Source organism: Nannospalax galili, unplaced genomic scaffold (genome assembly GCF_000622305.1).
Source record: "Nannospalax galili isolate Female #2095 unplaced genomic scaffold, S.galili_v1.0 scaffold186, whole genome shotgun sequence".
NCBI lineage: Eukaryota > Metazoa > Chordata > Mammalia > Rodentia > Spalacidae > Nannospalax > Nannospalax galili.
In genome coordinates, this window is record NW_008358774.1 from 6,111,091 (window position 1) to 6,134,851 (window position 23,761).

Genomic DNA, 23,761 nt, shown 5'->3' on the forward strand with positions numbered 1-23,761 from the left:
AGTTGGGTAGCTGAGTATGGTAGCACACTTTGCAGTCTCAGCACTCTGGAGGCAAAAGCAGGAGTATCTTGAATTCACAGGTAGCCTGTGCTGCATAAATAAGACCCTGTCTCAAATAAGAAGGGGAGAGGTGTCATGATTGTCTTTCATACCCAAGAAAACAATCATAGTTTTTGCTTTGCATGTTTTCTTTCAGGTTTAGGGTTATTCTGTATATACAATTTTGTATCATTTTTTTTTCTTTTTAGTATGTTTGTGTCTGTATAGTAACATTAAGAATTATAATGTCATTTAAAAATGTTTATATTTATTTATTTATTTGGGGTGCACTTGCACGTGTGTAGAGGTCAGAGGACAGCTTGCAGGAGTCCGTTCTCTCCTTCCCCTATGGTAGGTCCTAAGGATGGAACTTGGGTCAGTTCTCAGGCTTGGTGCCAGGTACTTTTTCTGGCTGAGCCCTCTCACCAGCCCACATTGTTAATTTAAAGCAAAAACAAATGTCTTTCCCAGTGTCTTCACAGCTTCCTATGGACTATTCATATTTGAATTCTCTGTACTGTTGGTTTCACCATGCTAGAGAAGCACTCCAGTGTTGAGTTGCACTCCCAGCCCCTGTCTAGTTTGAAATTACTTAAACCATGCAGGTTTATATTTAAAAGATTGTCCCTTGTAGTATTTCTTGCATTTACTTTTGAGTTCTATGTCAAGAAAAAAAATTCCCTGGGTTGTTTGGATTGGGTTTAAGAACATTTTTTTTTCCTAGATAACATAGTACTCTGATGGTCATCTTAAGATGTTCAAGCATTTTGAAGTCATTTAGAGATTAATGGTCTGTGTGTGGAAGGGAAATTCTCACTGTATTTATGTATTTTTAAAATAAGATTGTAAGGTACAGACCATAAAAGTTCATCTGAACTAGTTTCCTGACTTGAGGCAGGTCTTCAATACCTCTTAGTTATGAACCTGAAACCACTCAGTGATATGTAGGTGATTACAGTTTGCAGAGAGTATTAAAATCACCTGGCAGACTAATTATCTGAGCCTTACATTTTCATCTATTAAAATTAGTTTTATGCCAGATAGAAGTAGTTTTCAATTTTTTTTTTCTTTCCTGAAAGAATGATGCTTCTCAGCATCAGTGTCTCCCATTGACAGTGATTTTAATAAGGGAGTAAGGGAGGGAACAGGGATCTCAGTGTTCCATTTCATTTTGTTCTTACCCCCAACCCCCAATATGTGGTATATACATGTGTGCTTGTGTGTATGTGCAGGTGTACTCATCTGTCCTGTGGGCACATGTGGAGGTCAGAGGTCGACATTGGATGCCTTCCTCAATCTCTTCACCTTAGTTTTTGAGCCACAGTCTCTCACTGAACCAGGCATTTCCTGTTTGGAAGGACTGGCTGGTCAGTGAGCCCCTGGGATCTTACCTCCACTTGCCGGTGCTGGGCTACAGGCATGCTTGGCCACACCTGGCTTTTACATGGGTGTCCAGGGTCCAAACTCAGGTTTTCATGCCTACACAGCAGACACTTTTCTCACCGAAGCATCTCCCTAGACTTTCCCAAGATGAGAATGACTAGGTTAGAGGCTGTGCTACTTTTTTTCACATACAAAATTACACAGTTCTATTAAATATTTGAATACCTAGTATGTGCCTGAACTGGACTGTATATTAGTATCCTTGTGGAACTGCTAGACCAGTAACGGAGGTAAGACACACCCTATATTTTTGTTTTTTAAACTTTCAAAAAAAATTAAAAAAAATTTTTTATATGTATGCTTGTATTGCCTGCTTGTAGGTAAGTGCACCCATGTCGTGAAGAGGCTGTTGGATCTCCCGGGACTGGAGTTATGCACAGTTGTTAACTGCCATGTGGGTGCTGGAATTTGAATCCGGGTCTTCTGCAAGAACAACCAGTGTTCTTAACCGCTGAGCCATCTCTCCAGCCCCACCCTGTATTTTAATATTTGATATATATTAGACAGAAAAGAGTATACATAATACAAAGATGTATAGAAAAGCCCTTTTTGTTTTGGAGCTTTCGTTTTTACATGTGACCTAGAATTGACATCATTGCCCTGGGACATGCTCCTTAGCACCTGAGTGCTTCTTTTCCACTTCCTAAAAGTGAGCACGAAGAGAAGATGAAGAAGATAGTCCCAGCGGGTTTCTTAAAGGAATAACAGCCTGGTCTGCTAGTTTTCCCAGTAGAAATTAAAATGGTATTACACTGAAACTTTCCCTTGTTAGGCAGACAGTTATCCAACTGCTAGGCTCTAACCTTACCCAGTATATTCTTAGGAGACTTTAAACCTGATAAAACAATTGATTTTAGCATCAACTGTTTTCAGAAGTATCTTAGATATTAATATGATCAGCCTCACTAAACTCACAGAATCAAGATCTGGACAATGCATTGTCATTTCCTAGAGGCACTTGATGCAGTGTTATTTTGTGAACATTTAACTTCAAAATGACTTTGATTTAGTCATGTGGGAACATAATTTCCATGTGTCTTAAGGAGGTATAACCAGAAGACAACAGAAAATGGGAAGATGTCTCGGAAACAGGCTGGAGAAAATGAGAGTGAAAGTTCTGTTAATCATTTGTTCAACCTTGGACATTCACTTACTTTTCATCTATAACATGATGGATTTGACAAAACCTCTAAGAAATATGACCCCCGAGTTGCATGATATGTGATGATTCTATTTAAGGACTCAGTCTTTCAGATCTACGAGGAAAGTAAATACTTTCTGCTTCCCTCTCTACTGAGCATTAAAGTCTCTACTTGGCTTCCTTTTCGCTTTTCTTTGGATGGATATATCGGTATCGAGTGACTTCAAATATTTTAATGACTTGCCCATTTCTGTAAACCAGGTAATCTGGGTGTCTGTGAATTTCTATTCAGATGTCTTAAAGGAATCTTAGCCTCATGTCTCTGATTCATTAACAGTATTTTAATTATAGAGTCTTAGCAGTCTCTTAGGAGGTTCCTGATGTTCCCATCCCCCTTTGTAGCACTTAATTCACTTCCAGGTTCTACCAGTGTATTTTGTGTCATGCTATAGAACTTGCTCAGCTATTTTGTTTTGATCTCCCAGTATTCTCTTAATTGGCCTGTGTTTTCTTTCCATCTTGTTTCCTTGATGTCAGTCACATCTCTTCAAATGAACACTACCAGAAAACAGACTGTTACTCATGTTTGTGTCTCCAGTGCAAGGAACTTGTATTAATTTAACCTGAGAAATGCCCATGATAGTATGTAAACAGTGTCTAATCAAATAAAATATTTGGTGGTCTTCTCCATCTTTTTAGAAGGAAACAGAGTTTCTGTATGGACTGCCACAGCTTTTCCCTGAGCGAAGGGACTGCCTCAGAATCAGATTCCACCAGTAGACTTCTCTGGATGTATTCTGCTTTTCTTGGTGGAACCACTACCCACCCCTTCTTCATAGGCAGGACATTTGGGGACTGTTCTTTCTCAGCCTTGTAGACACACATGTAGCATGGTTGCCTGGCTTTGCCTTATGATACTTCTTGGTCCCTTTTTCTTTCCTTATTGCTACTATTCTCTAGAATTTTTACATATATTTGTGTAACAGTCTTTGAACTGCACTCCCTTCAGTCTTGTGTCCATGAGCCATTTTTCCATTCTGTGGCTAGAATATAATTACACAATATGATAAGTTAGAGCTCATGTTCCACCACTCTCTTACATATCAAAATTAGATGTTATATGTGTTCCGTTTGTTTGTTTGTTTGTTTGTTTGGGGGGTGAGAGTGTGAGGAATCAAACCCAGGCACCTTGCGCATGCTACTTAAGCAGTCTCATGCCTCAGCTATATCCCCAGACTGAGTTACTCTCTTTTCTTGCTGTATGCCATCTAAACCACTCTTTCTCTCTGTGTCTCAGCTGTGTACTTTGTGTCATACTCTCTGATCCCTTTTTAGTTTTTTCCTCCAAGACTAAGTGGGAATCTTTTGAAATGCACCTCCCTAATTTTCCCATATACTCTTACCCAGTTTGCATTATTGCAGTTCACAGTGCTAATACTGAAACATATCCATGTGATAGCTCTCTTTTGGAGGTCTTGAGTTCTTTGGTAATTGGAATCATGCCTTATGCTTTAATATGTTTATCCAATACTGGCCATGATATCATAGTTTGTGTTTTGTTTCTTCCCATCATGAGTGAATGATTGCCAGACACGGTATCTATAGGTTCCTAGTATCCAAGGAGGGAAACGGGGGTGTGCATGGCAGAGTCCATTTTTGTGTGTGTGTGTGTGTGTGTGTGTGTGTGTTGCCTGCATGTAAGTGCACCTGTGTCATGCCGTGTCCATGGTAATCAGAAGAGGGTATCAGATTCCCTTGGAACTGGAGTTACAAACAGTTGTTAGCCACCATATGCATGCCGAGAACTGAACCTTGGTCCTCTGCAAGAGCAGCCAGTGCTCTGAACCGCTGAGCCATCTCCCTAGTCCCCAGAGTCCAACTTTTTAATCATTACTAACCTTTGATTTGTAACTTGCTGTCTTTGCTATGGGGTGACTATTAGCACTCTTCTGGGATAACAGAAGTATGCATAAAAACTTTTGTGTACTGTGTTCTATTGCCTGTTACCCAAGGGAAACAATTTTGTGGTCTTTCCTTCATAAATTTAGCTAATTTTTGTAGAATAATCCAAAATTTTTTAATCATACAGTGCTGAAGTTGGCCTCTATGATTCACTGAAAGGTTACAAATTCCTACTTTATAGAGCATTTGATGAGTTCATGGTAGATTTTACCATGCGATGTGAAAGAGGAAGTAATGTTCAAAAGAAGTTGTATTTACAATTCTCTTTACCGTCATTCCTTCAGAAATTTATCAGAACATTGAAAGAGCTGCCAAATGATTTATTATAGCTGGGCGTGGTGGCACATGCCACCACTTGGAAGGCAGCACTTGGAAGGCAGGTGGATCTCTGAGATCAAAGTCAGCCTGGTCTGCATAGCAAGTTACAGGCCAACTGGGGCTACAGGAAGACCCTGTCTCAAAAAGATCAAAAAAAAAAAAAAAAAAAAAAAAAAAAAAAAAAAGAAAAAAGAAAATGATTTATTAGTTCATTCAGCCTTCAGCAAACATGTAGAGATGTAATACAGTATATAAAATAGCTCCTGAAACAGAAGTGCAAGTTGAAGCTCTGGCTGTCTAAGCAGATTGGTTTGGTACACAAAACCATAACTTAACTAGAGCATTCTGAAATTGGCCTTGAGTAATTAGTTAGAAAAACTATATACCTTTGCACGAAACCATGAACTTTTCAGTTGGTTCTTCTAACATACTGTATTCAGGATCATTGGTAAGAGTTGTGTTTGGTACTCAAGATGTTATTGCTAAGTGGGTTTACCTTATTACCTTTTTTTTTTTTTGCAATACATTTTTATTGGATCTTTTTTTTTGCATTTCATATGGTACATCTTAATGATATGTAGACTCCTCCCCTATCTGTACCTCCTATAGCGTCCCCTCCTCCCCTGGTGAACTTCATGCATTCTGTCATATATGTTAAGGCCTGTTCAGTCCACTTTCTGTCCATAGATGTCCCTTGGTGTGGGTTCATCCACTGGAGCTTGGGCAGCCTTTAAGGTGACTCCCTTAAGGAAGACCAACTCTCCCTCACCCAGCAGTGATCAGCTGTCAGTAGTTCCTCGGTTAAGGTTGGGGCTTCTTGCCCATTTCTCTATTCTATGGGTTTTTGTCTGGTTTGAATTTGCATGGGTCTTGTGCATGCTGTCACCGTTGCTGTAGGTTCATAAGCAAGTTCCCAGAAGCCTTGAAAACTCTGTTTTCTTACAGTCATCGGCCACCCTTGACTCTTACAGTCTTTCTGCCCTGTTCCCTCAATGATCCTTGAGTTCTGAGTGGCAGAGATTTTAATATAGGAGTCCTTATCCAGGGTCATGCACTCTGCAGTCTCTTATCCTCTACAATTCGGCCAGTTGTGACTTTCTGTGTTAATCCCCCTCTGTTGCATGAGGAAGCTTTGCTGGTGAGAGTTGAGAGATACATTAATACTCTCTTTGTCCCTGTTCCACTATGTTCCATGAGCCTGAGGTGTAGAGGTTCCATTGAAAATGTATCACTTAGGGCTGGGCATCTCACAGGCACTTATTCTCTGTGTGATCAGTTGTGGAACTCTGTAATCTCTTTTGCAAAAAGAAGCTGCTTTGATGGTGGGAGGTATATTCTCTGTAAATATAAGAATACATATTTAGCATACAGTAAGAAATTACTTTTGTCTAGGGATGTGACAGACAGGCTTTTCTCTAGCATCTATGCTCTCTTCATCCATGTGTATTTAGCTATGTTTTCAGCACCACATATGAGTTCTCTCCCATTAAGCAGGTGCCACTATTGTATTGCCTTTTAAGAACAACAAGTCTAAAGAAGAATAGAGAAATAAGAGTTTTGCCTGGGTGTGGTGGCCCACACCTCTAATCCCAGCACTTGGGAGGCAGAGGCAGGTGGAGCTCTGTGAGTTAAAGGCCAGCCTGGTCTACACAGTGAGTTCTAGACCAACTGGGGCTATAGGGAGACCCTGTCTCAGAAAAACAAAAACAAAAAAAGAGTTTAGCATTTAAAAAATGTTTTAATGTTTTTCATTTATTCGTTGACTCTTAAAATACATAATAAATACATAATCACTGTATGTAGAAGTACATGACATTTGAAATAGAAATCACATCCTCTCTTTCATAGTATGATTCCCAGAAGCAGTCACTTAAGAGTTCACTGAAATGCATGTAGTCCTTTTAATACTGGTAACATGGTGATATAGCATCCTTGTTACATAACATTTCTAATGCTTCTTCAACTTGATGTGCCACTGTTACCTTTTCATATATATTGATCTACTTCTATCTCTGCAGCATACAATTCCACTGAATGCACAGGAATTGAACCATTCCCTTATATCATTTTCAGCCTTGTATTTAGCGTTACAGACAACACAGTGCACACAGTTTTGTTCCTATGTTGTTGTACAGTAGTATTGATATGTCTGTGGCTCACATTCTCAGAATCTTGGTATACATAATACTTTTTAGATTTTAACTCAAGTGCACCAGACTATGCTCTTGATGACACTGTCAGAGGGCACCAATCTCCCACTGTCTCTCTGCAGTGTTTGATGTTCATAAAAAGGTAGGAAATGCTCTACTTGTGTCTACTCTCGCTGCCCCCTCTTCTGTCTTCCCACTTCCATCTCCTGTTTTTACTTCTCTTTCCCTTCTTCCCCTTCCCTTCCCCACCCTTCTCTTACCTTTCTTTGCTGCACTCTGTGTTTGCTGACCTGTTCTATATTGTCTGCGTTTTTCTGATTGTTTTTTTCCTACTGGCTTGTAGAACTCTGTCACCCATAGTAATCCCTTGCATTTATTTTCGCCGTGTTCTTTGTGTTTGCTTGTGATATCTTTAATCAGGGAGAAATTTTTTTTAAAGTCTTACATTAAATTGTCAGTCTCCTATACTTGAAGGTCATAATACATATATTTATGATATCTAATCAGCAAAGAATTTATATATGATATATGACAAAAGAGTCTTCAAATGAATGTACATTCATGTGTTGAATGAGTGTTCTTCACGATTTGAAATATTTCTGCACGTACTGGATGTCGTTTTATAAGTATAAATACATATAATCTGCGTAATTCTATTCCTATATATCTTTCCATATATTCAATGCTTATTGGCTCTTGTATTTAACAGACATAAAAAGGCATTCCTACTTATTGGTGCATTTTTAGAGCCTCTATTCTGCTTTCACTGTTCTTGAGGCATCACCAGTTTTTAATTTACTCCAGAGATTACATGAGAAGTCTTGATATCTGTAAGTTCAGGCTTCTTATCATTATTCCCAATTTAAAGACATTATTCATCATTCCCTCATTACTTTCTGAAGAATTTCAGTGTCAACTTGGCATGTTTTCCTCCCCAAATAATTGCATTGGATTTATGCTCCCAATTTGTTCTGTTTTTGATACGCATTCTTAGCTGCGTGACACTTAAGCAAATAAAAAGCACTGGGTTCAAGACAAAATAAAGTTACTTTGTATTATTGTCTATGACAGGGAACATGTTTATGCTGGCATTTCTTGATCCTGTCTTTGCAACTATTAAAATCTAAAGAAAGTAAATGGGTATAGAAATATACAAACTAAAAATAATACTGTAAAGATGAACTTGACTAGCCACAAACTTTATTTTCAAATTAATATTTTTCCCCTAAAATTTTCATAAAACGTTCACTGTGTGTAGAAAAGTTCAGTTTCTTGGTTTCATTTGAGGGTTTTTTTTTCATGCTCATTCACCAATAATGTGCATTCCAATTTCATCTTGAAGTAGATGTACATTTTGTAGTTGTGATAAACACAGCCTCTGGGATATTTGACAGGCTTCTGTCCATATAATAGTTTTAAAAAATTGATTGCTACTGGATAGATCAGATATGTTTATAGGGATAAATAGGATTTGGGGGCTGAAACTTGAAGATATCTGTATAATGGCTTAGGAAAGTTAAGAAATCATAGAATGATGAGACAAACTTTATCCTGAGTAAATCACCATTATCACATATAGTTTCTATGGCTTTTTCTCTTACCTACTCCTACCATTCCCCATTTCTAAAGAGCTTTAGTAATTATCCTTCCTAAGAATATTTTCTTAGCATATGCTACTTATTTTATACTTACTGAGAAAAGATGTCCTTTAAATATACAGCTACCAAAGGTCTTTTTTTTTAAAAAAAAAAAAAAAAGCATTTAAAAAACACTTGTGAAGAAAATTCTCTAAAAGTTTATTGATCATTGGCTAGAGATTTTGTTCTGTTGATCTTTAAAAAAATTTTTTTGTTACCAGATCAAATCTTTCTTTGCTTAAGTTAAGCCTTTCATAATTACTCAGTTGTATGCTTTCTATTTCTTTTGTCTATAGTGTCTGTAACTTGTCTTCATAATTTTAATAAAACTTGTGTCTCAGAGTGGCCTTTAAGCTTAGGGATAGCTATCATATCATGTGACTCATGTTTTTTTTTTGTTTGTTTGTTTTATGTTGGCTGTACTGCCCTTGTCAAAACAACTGCTCTGAACATCAGTTTCTGGAAAGTAAGGGGATCATCATACCTCTTTTGTGTAGTTCCAAAGGTGAAAAACTGCAAAGCATCTTGCAGGAAGAACATAGGCTGCCCACAGCAAAGCCATGCGAGCTTGGCCTGCTAGAATTTAAACATTAGGAGGTGGCTGGTTGTTGGTATTAGCTGTAAGAAGATGGCGAAGGATATGATTGAGGAGGTTATTGCCTGAAGAGACCTAGGATAACTTGTAAAGACAATAGAAGTCACCTTATAGTTTCAGTATAACCCATAGGAGTTACTCTTTAAACTGTGGCTTGTGGTAACATATGTGCAAACATATGTTAAAGGAATTTCCTGTCCTCAAAGAGCTTGTAAACTCATACTGAATGTACTTACAGACCAAAGGAATGAATCAGAAGAGTAAATCATGTGGATATGCAAACACCGTTTCATTAAATTCATCAGGAGTCCGTGACACGTGTAATGCTGCCAAGATCTAGCTTCCAGTCCTTTACAAGAATATACTCTGGAAATGTCTTTAGGACAAGAGTTCTACATTTTAGCCACCAAAGAAAACAGGAGCCCTGGAGGAAAAGGGTACCTCAAAGGCTAACCACTAACCACTAGGGACTCAAGGTAGCAGATTTGAGGAATGCTTTACTGCAGGGCTAACTGGAATACAAGAGTGGTGAAATGGGCAGGTAGGTAGGCGATTTGGTTTAGGTGAAGACCCTGTCATTATGATAAAATCATTTCACTTGTATGTCCCTTATTTATAAAACAAGAAAACTAGATTTGCTCATGTGAATAACATTTCTTAAGAATTGAACATAAACAGTTCTTCCCTATTCTACTAGAGACTACATTAAATCATTACATATGACTCTTCAGAATGCCTGTCCTTGGAGTGATCCTGAGTTGATTGGTGGATCTTGCATGGTTTGAGGGAGGGCCTTGATAATCCTTTGGAGTGGCACATTTTACTTTGACCTCATAGTGACCTGTTGAATTTAACGTCTTAGTGGTATATACATACATTCACAGATGTAGAAATCATTTAATTCACATGAATGTGTGAGGTGGAAACCACATACTTTATCAGAGAAGGGCCAAGTATGTGGCACGAGGGATTCAGTCTTCACTGCAGCCCTATAATCCCCAAGAAAAATTACTGAAGCTGTAAGGTAATAGCTAATTAGTGGGAGGGCAGGGTTGAGAATTCAAGGTCTATTTTCTACACGGTACTCATTCCTACTGCTGCAAATTTACTGAAAATATGGTGCTCAGTTGCTCAGAATTGTTATACAAAGAATGCATTTCCAGTTTGTTGGGAAGAATAAGAGAATATAATTACATATTGTGTGATCTGTTTTTTCCTCAAAATATGATAAACTTGAATACTTACACTATGTCTCGGTTGATCCGTGACTGATTATTTCAGTTACTAGTTTATTTTTGACCTCTTCACAGTAGAGTTTGCATCCCATCCAGTATAGTACTGCTATTGAAAATCTTATTTACTTGTCCAATCTCAGTCTCAGGCAGTTAGTAACTGTTATATTAAAAAAAAAAAATAGAAGCCACTGATTAGGAAATTCCTAAGCAGACATTCTCCCGCCTTTTGCAATTAAAGAGCCCTTTCACAAGCCCAGTTCAGTTTCTGCTGTGCTTTAGATCCTGTCATCCTGTACCTTTCTGCCTTACTAGATATTTTAATATTGGCAGTCTCTTCATTGAGACCCTCATTTTCTTTTTCATTGTGATCCTGTGTCTTCCTTTTACTGTCATTCTGCCACATTCTTCCTTTTCCTTCCAAACATTTTACATCTCTGTAATCCCCTATCTGAAACTTTTAAATTTAGAAAGGCACTTAGATGTACATACCATGTGTAGTCTAATACCCTGATGGGTTGAGGAATGGAAGGGACCTCCCTAGTCAAGCACATTGCTGTCTTCACCCTGAAACATGTAACCTTTTACAGTAAGGATGATGGATAGTCTCATGTGAGTGCATATCAGAGTTTGCTTCCGAATGAGTTATCTAAAAACCTTGAAATTTCAATGATGATAGACTTTGAAGTTACATATTAAAAGATAGTGGACATATACTTCTGTTTTCTCACCTTCCTTCTGCTTTTGAACCCTGGCTTTTTACTTCCTTCACTTTTAAATGGCTTTTGTTAACTACCAGTGACCTTTATCTAAAATCATGTTACCACTTAGTTTGCCAGCCACACGTCATTTGATGGTTTGAGCCTGAGATCCTGAGGGTGCCAACACCATGTAGCACCCTCCTCCCCCACCTTCTGTGACATCACCTTTCTCTGACTCTCCTTCATTTTCTGGCAGGTGCATTGCCATCTGGTGCTTAAATGCCAATTCTTCCAAGGCTTTATCCTAGGACTGCTTCTGGTCTTTTATTGTCTCTCTCCATGGCATTCTCATGTCTTTGTCTTCAGCTTCCAGTTATGTGGTCGTGAAACAAACATGCATCCTCCTTCAGACCTTGCCTGAGCTTCGAGAACTGCCTCCTTGTCCTTGAAAACTCCCAGATGGTCCAGTTTCATAATACAGCTTAATGTCATGATTTTCTTGTCCTTAAAAGGATTATTTTTAGATATCGCTCCTTATTGTCCCCATCTTTATCCATCCTTCTATCTGCTCACCACATTTTGGAGGTATCCATTTCTGTGGAGCAGGGATTGAGTTCTTTGGCCTGGCCCAGTGGTCCTTCATTGTCTGTCTCTTCAACTTGGAGTAGCTCGCTTTCTGCTCTCACTCAGAAGGACTGTCTTTCTCCTACAGCAGAGCCAGTATGCAAGCTGCTTTCTAGAATGTGCTTTATTTCTATACTAGTAAATCTTTTTTTTTAATCTATGATTCTCACTTTCCTGGAGAAACTCTCTGCTTCATGTGGGTGCCAACACCATGTAGCACCCTCCTCCCCCACCTTCTGTGACATCACCTTTCTCTGACTCTCCTTCATTTTCTGGCAGGTGCATTGCCATCTGGTGCTTAAATGCCAATTCTTCCAAGGCTTTATCCTAGGACTGCTTCTGGTCTTTTATTGTCTCTCTCCATGGCATTCTCATGTCTTTGTCTTCAGCTTCCAGTTATGTGGTCGTGAAACAAACATGCATCCTCCTTCAGACCTTGCCTGAGCTTCGAGAACTGCCTCCTTGTCCTTGAAAACTCCCAGATGGTCCAGTTTCATAATACAGCTTAATGTCATGATTTTCTTGTCCTTAAAAGGATTATTTTTAGATATCGCTCCTTATTGTCCCCATCTTTATCCATCCTTCTATCTGCTCACCACATTTTGGAGGTATCCATTTCTGTGGAGCAGGGATTGAGTTCTTTGGCCTGGCCCAGTGGTCCTTCATTGTCTGTCTCTTCAACTTGGAGTAGCTCGCTTTCTGCTCTCACTCAGAAGGACTGTCTTTCTCCTACAGCAGAGCCAGTATGCAAGCTGCTTTCTAGAATGTGCTTTATTTCTATACTAGTAAATCTTTTTTTTTAATCTATGATTCTCACTTTCCTGGAGAAACTCTCTGCTTCATGTTTGCTGTCATCAGGTCTCACTGCACCACATAGGAATTTTTTATAGCGCTAATAACAGTTTTAACTTTACACTTAATCATTTAATATTTTCACTCTCTATACCAGACTCTGAGTAAAAACATTTTATCTGTTCTTGTTTGCTCTTGCCTTTCTAGCAAAGCTGGTCTATAATAGGCAAATAGTAAACATTTTGAGTAAATTCTCTACATTAATTTATATTTTCCAATTTATTTGGTAGTTTCTGTGTGTTTACCAGTATCAAACAGTTTCCATGTTCTTGTGGATTTAATCCTATTAGTACTTAAAAATATTGAATGAGTTACATGTAAAGAACCAAATGCATAAAGTCTTAACTTTGAGATCTGGCTCATAGTTCATAACTTACCCTTCATGTTCTTAATTTTTGTTCTGCATTGTCCTCCTGTATTCTTCATGGAGATAAAGATCTTACTGAATCTAGTGTTATGTGCAAGTAAAACATATGCAGTGTTCCAGAAATATTCAGTAGACTTTCAACTTATTCATCAGTTTACAAATCTCAAGGGATCAAAAATAGTTTAGCCATCTGCTAACTGACCAAACAATTTTAGTATTGTGAAAGGGTGTGGTTGGGGAGATGGGTAGAGGGTCTAGGTGTAATGTCAGAATAAGGCTCAATGCAGAAACCACCTTGAGACCTCTTAATACTGAAACTTAACAGTCAGTTCAAAATTAGGAAGAGATTTAGTGGGGGTTAAGTATAAGTGTCCAGACAGTGGTGGGGGATTTCCCAGAATAGGTGAGGGAGTGTCTTTCAGCATCTATAGCTCACTAAATTTGTTTAAAGACATGTTTATAAAGACATGAATTCTGTACAAATTAATAATCTCTATAATATGTAATATATTTCTATTTTACTCCCTAATTAGGAAAATCAATAGGATCTCGATCATCTCAAAGTGAATCTGAAATCGTGCCAAAAGTTGCTAAAATGACTGTATCTGGAAAGAAGCAAACCATGGGATTTGAAGTACCTGGGTAAGATTCTTAATCCCCTGCCCTGTTTTTACCATTGTCTCCTATTAGTTTATAAGACTCTTTTTCAATTTTGTGCTACTTAACCATTGGCATTAAAGTATTACCTGGCCTCAGGGTAGCAAAGGACAAAGAGAAGAGGGTGAGAAATTAGCCTTGATTTTAGCATTACCTGCATATTACTTTGAGTTTCCTCACATAAATGATTGCTCGTTTAGCATAAAAAACCTTTATGTTTTGTAATACCTGATTTGTGAGATAGGTTTTTTTTGTTTTTGTTTTTAAAGATTTTACTTAATTTTATGGGCATAACTGGATTGCCTTCATATATGTAGGTGTACCATGTGTGTGCCTGGTTTCACCAGAGGCCAGAAGAGGGTATCAGATCCTCTGGAACTGGAGCTAAGAAAATCAGCCACCATAGGAACCAAACCTGGGTCCTTTGCAAGAGCAGTAAATGCTCTTAATGGTTGAGCCATCTCTCCAGCCCTGGAACAGGAATTCTTAATTCTTAACACTTCTGGGTGGCGTTAGGTAAGCAGTGCTTGAGAGTCAGGGAATCAGACTCAGTAAATTTCTAATAACTAAAATACTACCTTGAAACTTTGATGTGTGTTTGTGGTATATGCGTGCTTGCATATTTGTGGGTACAAGTTCACTCACCCATGCAAGCATTTGTTGAGGCCAGAGATTGATGTCAGGCGTCTTCCTCAGTTGCTCACTACCTTAGCTTTTAGATAGGGTGTCTTATTGAGCCTGGAGCGTACCACTTTGGCTAAATTGCTGGTCAGGGAACCATCCAGGAATCTGCCTCCACTCCAGGCACTGGCATTATAGACTCTCAACATTGTGTCTGGTTTTTACATTGATGCTTGGGATCTGAACTCGGGTCTTTGTGCTTGTACAGTAGGCACTTGACCCCTGAGCTATCTCTCTAGCCTTTTTAAAATTTCTATACTGTGTAAAGTGGTTCATTGTAGCAATATACATACAATTAAAAACTAGAATTTTGAGTTTCTAGAGAAAAAAGTGACTATAAGTCAACATTGGTAGAACTTGTTCTTTTAAAATCACACTGTCTAGAATTTTTCTAAGAGTTTTTAATAGAGAAGGGAAGTACATCATGTGAGTCTCAAATGAACTGTTTTAAAACATTAATATTTAACCTCCTTAAAATTTTTCAGAATTTCCATTCCCTAAATATCATGTATGTTGGGCATGGTAGCATGCACCTATAATCCCAGCACTGGCGGCATGGGAGAGGTGGAGACAGGAGGATCAGGAGTTCAGGGTCATCCTCAGTTACACAGAGAATCTGAGACCAGCCTAGATTACAGGAGACTTGTCTTATTAAAAACAAATACCAAAATTTTACAGTCTATAAGTACATTTACCAAAAGCATAAAGGAAAAAAATTTTACTAAATATTAACATGGAGGAATTTTATTTTTCATGTTTTAGGAATATAATCTCAGGAACAATCTCAAGAGTCTTAATTTTTCTAACTTTTTTTTTTGTCTTTTTGAGACAGGGTCTCTCTGTAGCCCTAGCTGTCCTGGAACTCACTATGTAGAACAGGCTAGCCTTGAACTCACAGAGATCTGCCTGCTTCTGCCTCCCGAGTGCTGGGATTAAAGGTGTGTGCCACCACGCCCTGTTGATTTTATAGTCGTAATTGGGAAAGTTTCAAAAGTCTTAGAATGCAAATGAGTTTAAAGTATTGTATTATATTGGAAGTAAATCCAGATTACTCTAAATGAATAATTATAAGAATAATGGGTAAAGTGATGAAGATATATAAATTTTCAGCACATGCAAATCACTAGTAAAGATCAATGTCTGTACTTCCAAGTGCTGTGCAGACCTTTCAGAATTGTCTAGTTACATGCTTCATGAAGACAGGGTCCATTCATACTTATCACAGGATGCCATTTAAATATTTATGGACTACATACTGAGTTCTCGTGCAGCCGTTGAGTTGCATAAATTCTGTCTCAAAACAATAACCCCAAACAAAATTAAAAAATAACAAAAGTATGTAAAATGTGTGGTTTTAAAAAATTAGTTATAGAATCAAAAAAATGGATCAGCAAGCTGACTCAGAAGGTGAAAGTGCTTGCTGTCAGGACTTGAAACCTGAGTTCAATTCCCAGGACCCACATAATGAAAGGAGAGAAGCACTTCCTGCAAGTTGTCTTCTGACCTCAACACACATTTGTCATGGCATGCCTATACATGTGTGCCTTTGCACGAGCACACACACATACTAAATAAATACATAAATAAATAGGTATATAAATGTAAAAGAAAGTTACCAAGAATTCAGAAATCAAAGTCATAATGTGTTGAATTTGCTTGTAGGCCCAGTCAAAGACTTTGTGTATAGCCGTACCATCCCGAATACACCCACTCTTGACTGATCTTGCAAACTACCCAAGTTATTCCTTGAACGTGAGAGTATAGAATTTATAAACATAAAGCTTACTGAAGATTTATTTCTATATATTTATGTACAAATTACTGCTTTTTATTAATATTAAAAATAGTAATTATACCTGTAGAACATGTGTAAGTAAAAAACAGAACATGACATGTAGAACAGATGCTCCACATTTAATTTCTTAAATATAAATTATTACATGCTAAGTGTCATAACTCAAGAAGAAAAATTTGTAAGTTAATAGTTCCAGTTTTGGAAAGGTTGTTTAGAAATAAGTTATTAAATAAAATTATATGAAAAAGCATCTAAAAAAATGTAACCAGCTTATTCTTCTACTCATATCAATCTCATAGGCCTGAGCTCAGAATGGTCATTTTTAGATCTTAGAAACATTTCAAATTTGAAGACATTAAATGTAGACATACAGCTATGTACTATCATAGGTCTGTATCTCTTTTTTTTATTTTTATAAAACTTGATTGAGAATTTCATACATGCATAAAAGGTGTTTTGATCAAATCATGCCCAGTCCCTCCCCTCCAACATTCCCCCCTCTGAAGACGTAACCCTAAAATCTTTTAAGGATTAGATTCAAGCTCCCAAATACTTTGGGCATTTTTAGCCTTTGGAACAGAGTATGTTGCTAAGAGGCCCAAGGACATTTTGACTTTTATCCCAAGGAGGTATTTTTCTTTGGGGTCTTTTTACCCTAACTGCCTAGCGAATTCCTACCTCCTATTCTTATCACACCATCCTCTGAAGAGGCTACCCAAATTGCCAATAGGGAATCAGGCACAGACAACTCTGGCTTCTTCCCTGCTGAACAGGGACGCGGGGTGAGGCATTTGGAGTACCCCTTCAGTGGGTCTATCCAAAAGACTCCCAAATTGCATAACTCTTGTCTCTAAGTGGAGAAGAAAGTCCTTGAATCATGAATAGGAGATGTGAAGGAGAAGTAAAGGCTAGAGTAATTAGCTTTACAAGTTCTAGACAGGGAACTAGAAAAAAGTTCTTTTTCTCCTACAATCTCCAAGTCTGCCTTTGTGTAGATTGGCTCTGACTACTTAGCATTTCTACCTTAACAGATTTTAATCACTTGGCAGAGTATTTTTGGTCCAGGATTTAAAGGCTTATGAAGCGGTATCTCTGCCCTTCTGACACACCAAGACAGCAGTTAAAATGGCTTCTGACCTTTCTTTCCAATCTGCTTTCTGTAGCTTAAACTCTGAAGAAAATGGCGATAGTTTCCATATACCGCACAAAGGCCCTCCTGGTGAAGATGCCAGCATTGCTGCTTCTGACGTTCTTGAGGCCAGTTCTAAATCTGCTCTCCTGTCCCCTTCCATTCAAGCATCAGAAGAGCAGAGTTCAGCTCCAACCCCGGCAAAAAAGCCTGGCAAGCTGAGGCAGCAGATAGATGTGAAAAAAGAGCTGGAGAAGCGGCAGGGTGGAAAGCAGCTTCTCAACCTAGTGGTCATTGGTATGCCCTTGTTCTCTGGAGTGTCAGGTGGTCTGCTACAGGCTGACAGGGTAGCCTTGGGGCAGCTCGGACATAAAGCCAGGAGGCACTGCATCATAATACATCCTAGTTACCTTGGGAGAGTGATGCCAAATTACCAAGAGGGGTATTAGATGTGACTTGCCCTGCATTTTCTTTTAGTGAACATTTTGAAAATGGCATGTGTTCACGAAAATGGGAGAATTTCCCCTCTTACAAAATGTGTCCTCCACCCCCTTAGATGTTTTAACTGTCATTTGATTAAAATTGGTATTTATTATTCCAAATACTGACTGACCTAAACTACTAATTATACACCCATGCAATGCCTCAATGTGAGCAAAGTCTGAAAGTGTACGTAGTATTAATCTTGAATCAATTTTCCTTAGGTCATGTTGATGCTGGGAAAAGTACCCTGATGGGCCATATGCTTTATCTTCTGGGTAATGTAAACAAAAGAACTATGCATAAGTATGAACAAGAATCTAAAAAGGCTGGCAAGGCTTCATTTGCATATGCATGGGTCTTGGATGAGACTGGAGAAGAAAGGGAAAGGTAGTCACTATGTTTCACATTTTCAGATTGAAATGGTTGAGTCCTTTAGAATAAGTGTGTAATGTGTGCTGAATATGTAAAACATCATGAAATGCTTGAGAGAAAACCTTTTAATTATTAGGGGAATTTTTTATTTTTTTTTTTGTTTGCTCATTGTTCATGGTCTTAAACCGTGAGAATAGGAGACTATCCTGAATCAAATAACAGACGAAACCACCAAACAGCAAGTACCTTAAGACAGTTTTTCTGCAGAAGTTTCAGTTGTTACTTCTCTCAGTCTACTGTCAATTGTCTGATTTTAGTTAAAGTTTTGAGTACAACTCAGTCTTAGCTCAGGTTACAAAGGAAAGTTTTTAAAGGTAGTAAGCGGTCTTCTGTCCAGATTCAGAATGCCCAAAACACACAAAGAATCCAAGATACAGGATTTACTCATTTTTATACCTTATTGTCTATCTTTTTGATACAGAATTAAAAAGAAATAATTAAATCCAGCTAGTCATTGACTCCTGTCTCTTTTTCTGGGTTTAATGCTAATTTAGGGTGGATTCTAGCAGAAGAATGAAGATATTCACATATCTCTGGCCAAAGAATATTTCTTTTGAAGCATTTTAGAGCAGATATAATTATCACATTGCAGGCTATCAGAGATAGAACAGCAAAGGATGCCTTAATAAAGTGAATTGGCAAATTTACACCAACTTGTCAGAATAATGACTGACAACCTGGGAAGTCGTGTCAGAGTTTCTCTAAATTAACAGAACGGGAACTGTGATCCCAATGCCTTTAATCTCAGTATGATTACAGACTATATACCTGGATTATCATTCTTTTTTCCCTGTATGTGGTTGTTTTCTTACAGTCCTTGTGTACGTTGTGATATGTAAGGCAGTTCTCAATAAAGCAGGTTACAGTAGTATGTAGCTCTTCTGATAAATTGGAATTTATATCATAATGGTCTTTTTTTCCTTGTAGGTGTCTTTTTAACTGTATACCATTGCAAACCTATTTTTTTACCCCAATACAAAAAGTTAGCTGGATGGTTGCCATATTTTGGAAAAGAGTGGAACTCTTTTCTAATATCAGTATTAGAAGCCTAAATAATTTCCACCTGTTTAACAGATTATTATAATATGTATTCTTCTAGTTTTCTTGGGGTAACCTAGTTAGGTTGATAGAGATATATAATTTAAGCTAGACTGACTTAGTTAAGCATACATAATGATGCGAGTTAAGCACAAGTGAGCTAAAAATGTACATGTTTCTTAAAGGTTCAGTCCTTTGAAATTTTAGGCTGTTGTATCTGCTTATTAGTTGTCTTATTTTTATTTTTGTTGTTTCTAGTTTTCTTTTTCTTCCATGTTACAATTTTTAGACTGTTCATTCTTTGGAGAGCAGAAGTTTCTAGGTACATAGTAGATATTTTTTTAGCTCACTCTAATATATAGTGCTAAATAGCATTTTTAAAAAAATGACATGATACTTAGGGAAGAGCTCAGAATAAGGCTTGCCTCATAACTGAGGTGCCTGTGGCCCGTAAATGTTGAAGAATGTTAAACAGGGTTAGGCATCACTTTGGCAAGCTTAAATAACTAAGGAGATCCACTTACCTTAGTGCTCTGGCAAACCTATAGTTCATTATTGTAGGATTGGATCTCTTGCTAGTGAAGGAAGGCCTGGTGTAGTGAACCCATAGTTTATTACTGCAGTGTTGTCGGGTCTCTTGTAACCCAGGTAGAGTAGATCTGTAGTTTATTACTGTAGTGTTGTTGAGTCTCTTGCTGGTAAACGAAGGCTGATTTTTTAATTTGAATGGTTCAGAGCAAACCTACTTTATTAACCACATGGTTTCTCCTTTTAAATTCCCAAAGTCAGATGACTCAGGGCTCTTAAAGACTTTCCTAGGCTTTTTAAAATATTTGGGATCATTTATGGCTGAAAAGGTTTGCTACATTGGGAATCAGAGCAAACTGGCATTCTTCTCTCTTTAATTTTTGTTAAAAACTGGGCATCTCTGATATCTCTTTCATAATTGTAACATATTGATCAACTTTGCAAATGAAAGTTTTATAGGTTTATTTCTATAACTAATGAAGCATAAATATAGAAAAGTAGGAAAACGACTTGAAAGTGATCATTTGCAATTTTGTCTTTCTTCCTGTACAGTATTTTTCTCTTAGCCAGAGATTCGTGTGTATATCTTTGTTCATAATTTACACTGTTTCTTATAAAACTTTAAGAAAATGGGAACTATCTATCCTTTTGATAGAGTTCTTGCTCTATATATTACCTTGTTTTCAAAGCACATGGGTATAATGGATTATAGCTGAATCTTATAGTAAAATTCCCATAATTGCTTAGATTTAGATTGTCACTTAGCCTATTGTGGCTTTGCCCATATCATTGACTATTTACATGGAACATTTTAACTATTTTATGTTTTATTTAAGGGGAGTAACAATGGATGTCGGTATGACAAAGTTTGAAACCACAACCAAAGTCATTACACTAATGGATGCTCCAGGCCATAAGGATTTCATTCCAAATACGATCACAGGAGCAGCCCAGGTACCCACTGTTTCCTTAACTATATACAGCGACTGATTGTATAGACAGTTCTTGATTCTGAGCTTGTAATTCTAGCATTTTAACTTTATTTCAATTTTAAAATATTTTAAAATTGAAATTTATGACTTTTAAAAAGTTAGAAAAAATTGAGCTATGAATTTTGATACTGTCTTCATCTGCATTTTATAAAACTTTCTAATGTATTACAATGCTGCAAATGTATCAAAGAGAGGGACTTCTTTGGAACTAAAATTAATAGTATACAAGTATAGCTTTTTGATTTTTTTCATTTATTGGTAATTTTGAGTGAATATTTCAAGATCTGCCCTATCTGTTTATATTCAAGCCCTGTATCTTTTTAAAAGACCTAATTTATACAGAAATGATGACGCTTGGCATCTGTACTCCAGTGATGTTTTTATTTTCTTTTTAAAAACATTTATTAGAAACGGGACATGGTGATGCACACCTTTACTCTCAGCACTTGGGAGGTTGGGAGGCAGATACAGGGGGATTGGGTCAGACTGGTCTACATAATGAGTTCCAGGCCAGTTGGGGGCACAGGGAGGCCCTGTCTCAAAAAACCAAAAACAAATAGGAAAATTTATTAAATAAGCATTTATTTATTTTAAAAGCCTTTTATTCATTCACAAAAGAAAAATGCGGATTAAATATGTGGAAGCATCATTTCTTGCTCAAAAGTTCAGCGAGGATCAGGACACTCCCTAGTACTGTGATAACTGGAGCTGTTTCCCATGTCAAGGGAATTTGAGTTTTATATACTCTCTTTAGAGATTGAAAACTGTTTTCAACTTATAAATTTAAATGGTTCTTAATAAAGATACTGGAAGATAAATTAGATAATAAAAACAAGGAAAACAGCACTGTATATACTTCTGTCATAATGGATGATTATTGGAAAACACAGCTTAAATATTTGGCTGTTACGTGGCAAAAGTGTGATTTTAAGCACTTGACCATTTTCAAAGTTTTACCCATTAAAGAGGAGTATTAATATGAGCATTTGTCAGTCTAAAAGGAATATTATATTAATAACTTAGGAAAAAATTAGTTTAAAAGTTGATATATAATTTTCGAATATTACGATTCATTATACTTGACTGAAATATAATTATATCACCATTAATTTAGTACCTAGTATGGGAGAGCTACTATGGTGGGTGTTGAGTATGCAGTCCGTGTAATAAAACATAACCACCTTATGAGGGGTATTTTTCCCCAAATTTCATACTCCTCTAATATACCTGTGAACTATATACTATTGTTTCATTTGTCAAAAGGTACAATCCAGCATTAATTTCTCTTTATTGCCTTTTAGATACTTGCTTCTGTGTATACAGTTTTCATTCAGTGACTGTTTACTGAATGCCTGCTGTGTGCCAAGAACCGTGGGAGGTGGTGCCATGGGTATAACCACCACAAGGCGCATTTTGATGTTTTAAGGGGAGAAGCAAAGACAAGGAAAAATGGCTATAGATAAGGCTTTTTCCGTTCTAGAACCTGAGAGTCCAGGGTTGTTACATACACCATTTATTCCAAACTCCTTATGGACCTAGAGTAGGAAAATATTTTAGAGGTTATCTAATTGAATTATTTTAAATTTCATTATATTGATACTGTATAAGCCTTTGAACTCCCGAAGGAAAGAGCTATTATACAGAAAGTAGATTAATAGAGAATCTCCCCAGCAATTTCTTGGAGCTGGTATTAGGAAAGGGTTAGGTAAAATGCTTATATAGCATTAGGGGTTTTAATGCTGCTTCAGTGAATTTCATACTTTACCTAAGAAAGCAAGTTTTACAGTGATTTAGAAAACTTTGTGAGAAATAAATTTACAGTTACTGTGCATAGAACGTGCAAGCTTAGAGCTGCTTGCTTTGTACAGACTGTTACTTGCACTGCTACTGTCTGTGAAGTATGTTCAACCCAAAGAGACTGAGACTTTTCCTGAGATATGATAGTGACTGCAGTGATTTATTTATTTCTCTTAAAAAACATTTATTAGAAACTGAGCATGGTGGTGCATGCCCTTAATTCCAGCACTCTGGAGGCATTTGCAGGTGGATCTCTGTGAGATCAAGGCTGGACTGGTCTATGTAGTAAGTTCTAGGGAAACAGGGAGGCCCTGTCTAAAACAAACAAAATTTATTAAATAAGAATTTATTCATTTTAATAATAAATAAAGGAGTCAGTTTTCAGATTGATCGTTCAAGGCCCGTGAGGTGGGACTTTAGTCCCAGCACTCAGGAGGCAGAGGCAGGAGAATCCTGTGAGATTGAGGCCAGCCTAATCTACATATTGAGGTCCAAGCCAGCTGGGACTACAGGGACAAAACAAATTGATTGCTCAGTTTATAAACTCTTTTTCTTGATGCTGGCCGTTTGCTTTGGTGTTTCATTTCAGGTTAAGATTACATTAGGGTCTGCCTTTAAAATCTAACCAGGTAGTCAACTTGAGTAAACTGTCCTTTGAGTGAAAGTGGTGTGCTGCTATTTCTAGCTCTTGTTCTTTGTCCTTCCTCAGGCCGATGTAGCTGTTTTAGTTGTTGATGCCAGCAGGGGAGAGTTTGAAGCTGGATTTGAGACTGGAGGACAGACTCGAGAACATGGCCTTTTGGTTCGATCTCTTGGCGTGACACAACTTGCTGTGGCTGTCAACAAAATGGATCAGGTAGTTAAAGGGTTTTGTTAGAATTTTGTTTTTAAAAATTTTATTTTTAACTTTAAATTTATTTACTTACTTATTTTGTGTATGAGTATTAAGCCTATATATGTGCAAGTGCACCCGTGTTGTGCAGTGCCTGTGGGGACAGAAGAGGAGTTCCCCTGGAACTAGAGTCACGGACTGTTGTAATTCACCATGTGGGTACTGAAGTTCTAACCTGGGTCTTCTGCAAGAACAATCTGTGCTCTTAACCTCTAATTCATCTCTCTAGCCCCATGTTTTGTTGGAATTTGTTTTTGATGTTATTAAGATATATAT

At 37.5% G+C, this 23,761-nt stretch overlaps 1 protein-coding gene across 2 annotated transcripts in view; it reads left to right on the plus strand.

The window, feature by feature from the left end:
- Hbs1l (HBS1 like translational GTPase) overlaps positions 1 to 23,761 on the plus strand; it is a 76,400-nt gene that overhangs the window by 34,412 nt on the left and 18,227 nt on the right. Inside the window, exons 5-9 of one of the 2 annotated variants that reach the window (XM_008822088.3) lie at positions 13,607 to 13,703; positions 17,358 to 17,620; positions 18,028 to 18,193; positions 20,641 to 20,758; positions 23,303 to 23,449. In XM_008822088.3, coding sequence (XP_008820310.1) covers positions 13,607 to 13,703; positions 17,358 to 17,620; positions 18,028 to 18,193; positions 20,641 to 20,758; positions 23,303 to 23,449 — 791 coding nt within the window. Of the gene's footprint in view, positions 1 to 13,594; positions 13,704 to 17,357; positions 17,621 to 18,027; positions 18,194 to 20,640; positions 20,759 to 23,302; positions 23,450 to 23,761 lie in introns of both variants that reach the window. The other variant, XM_008822087.3, reaches the window with a different exon arrangement.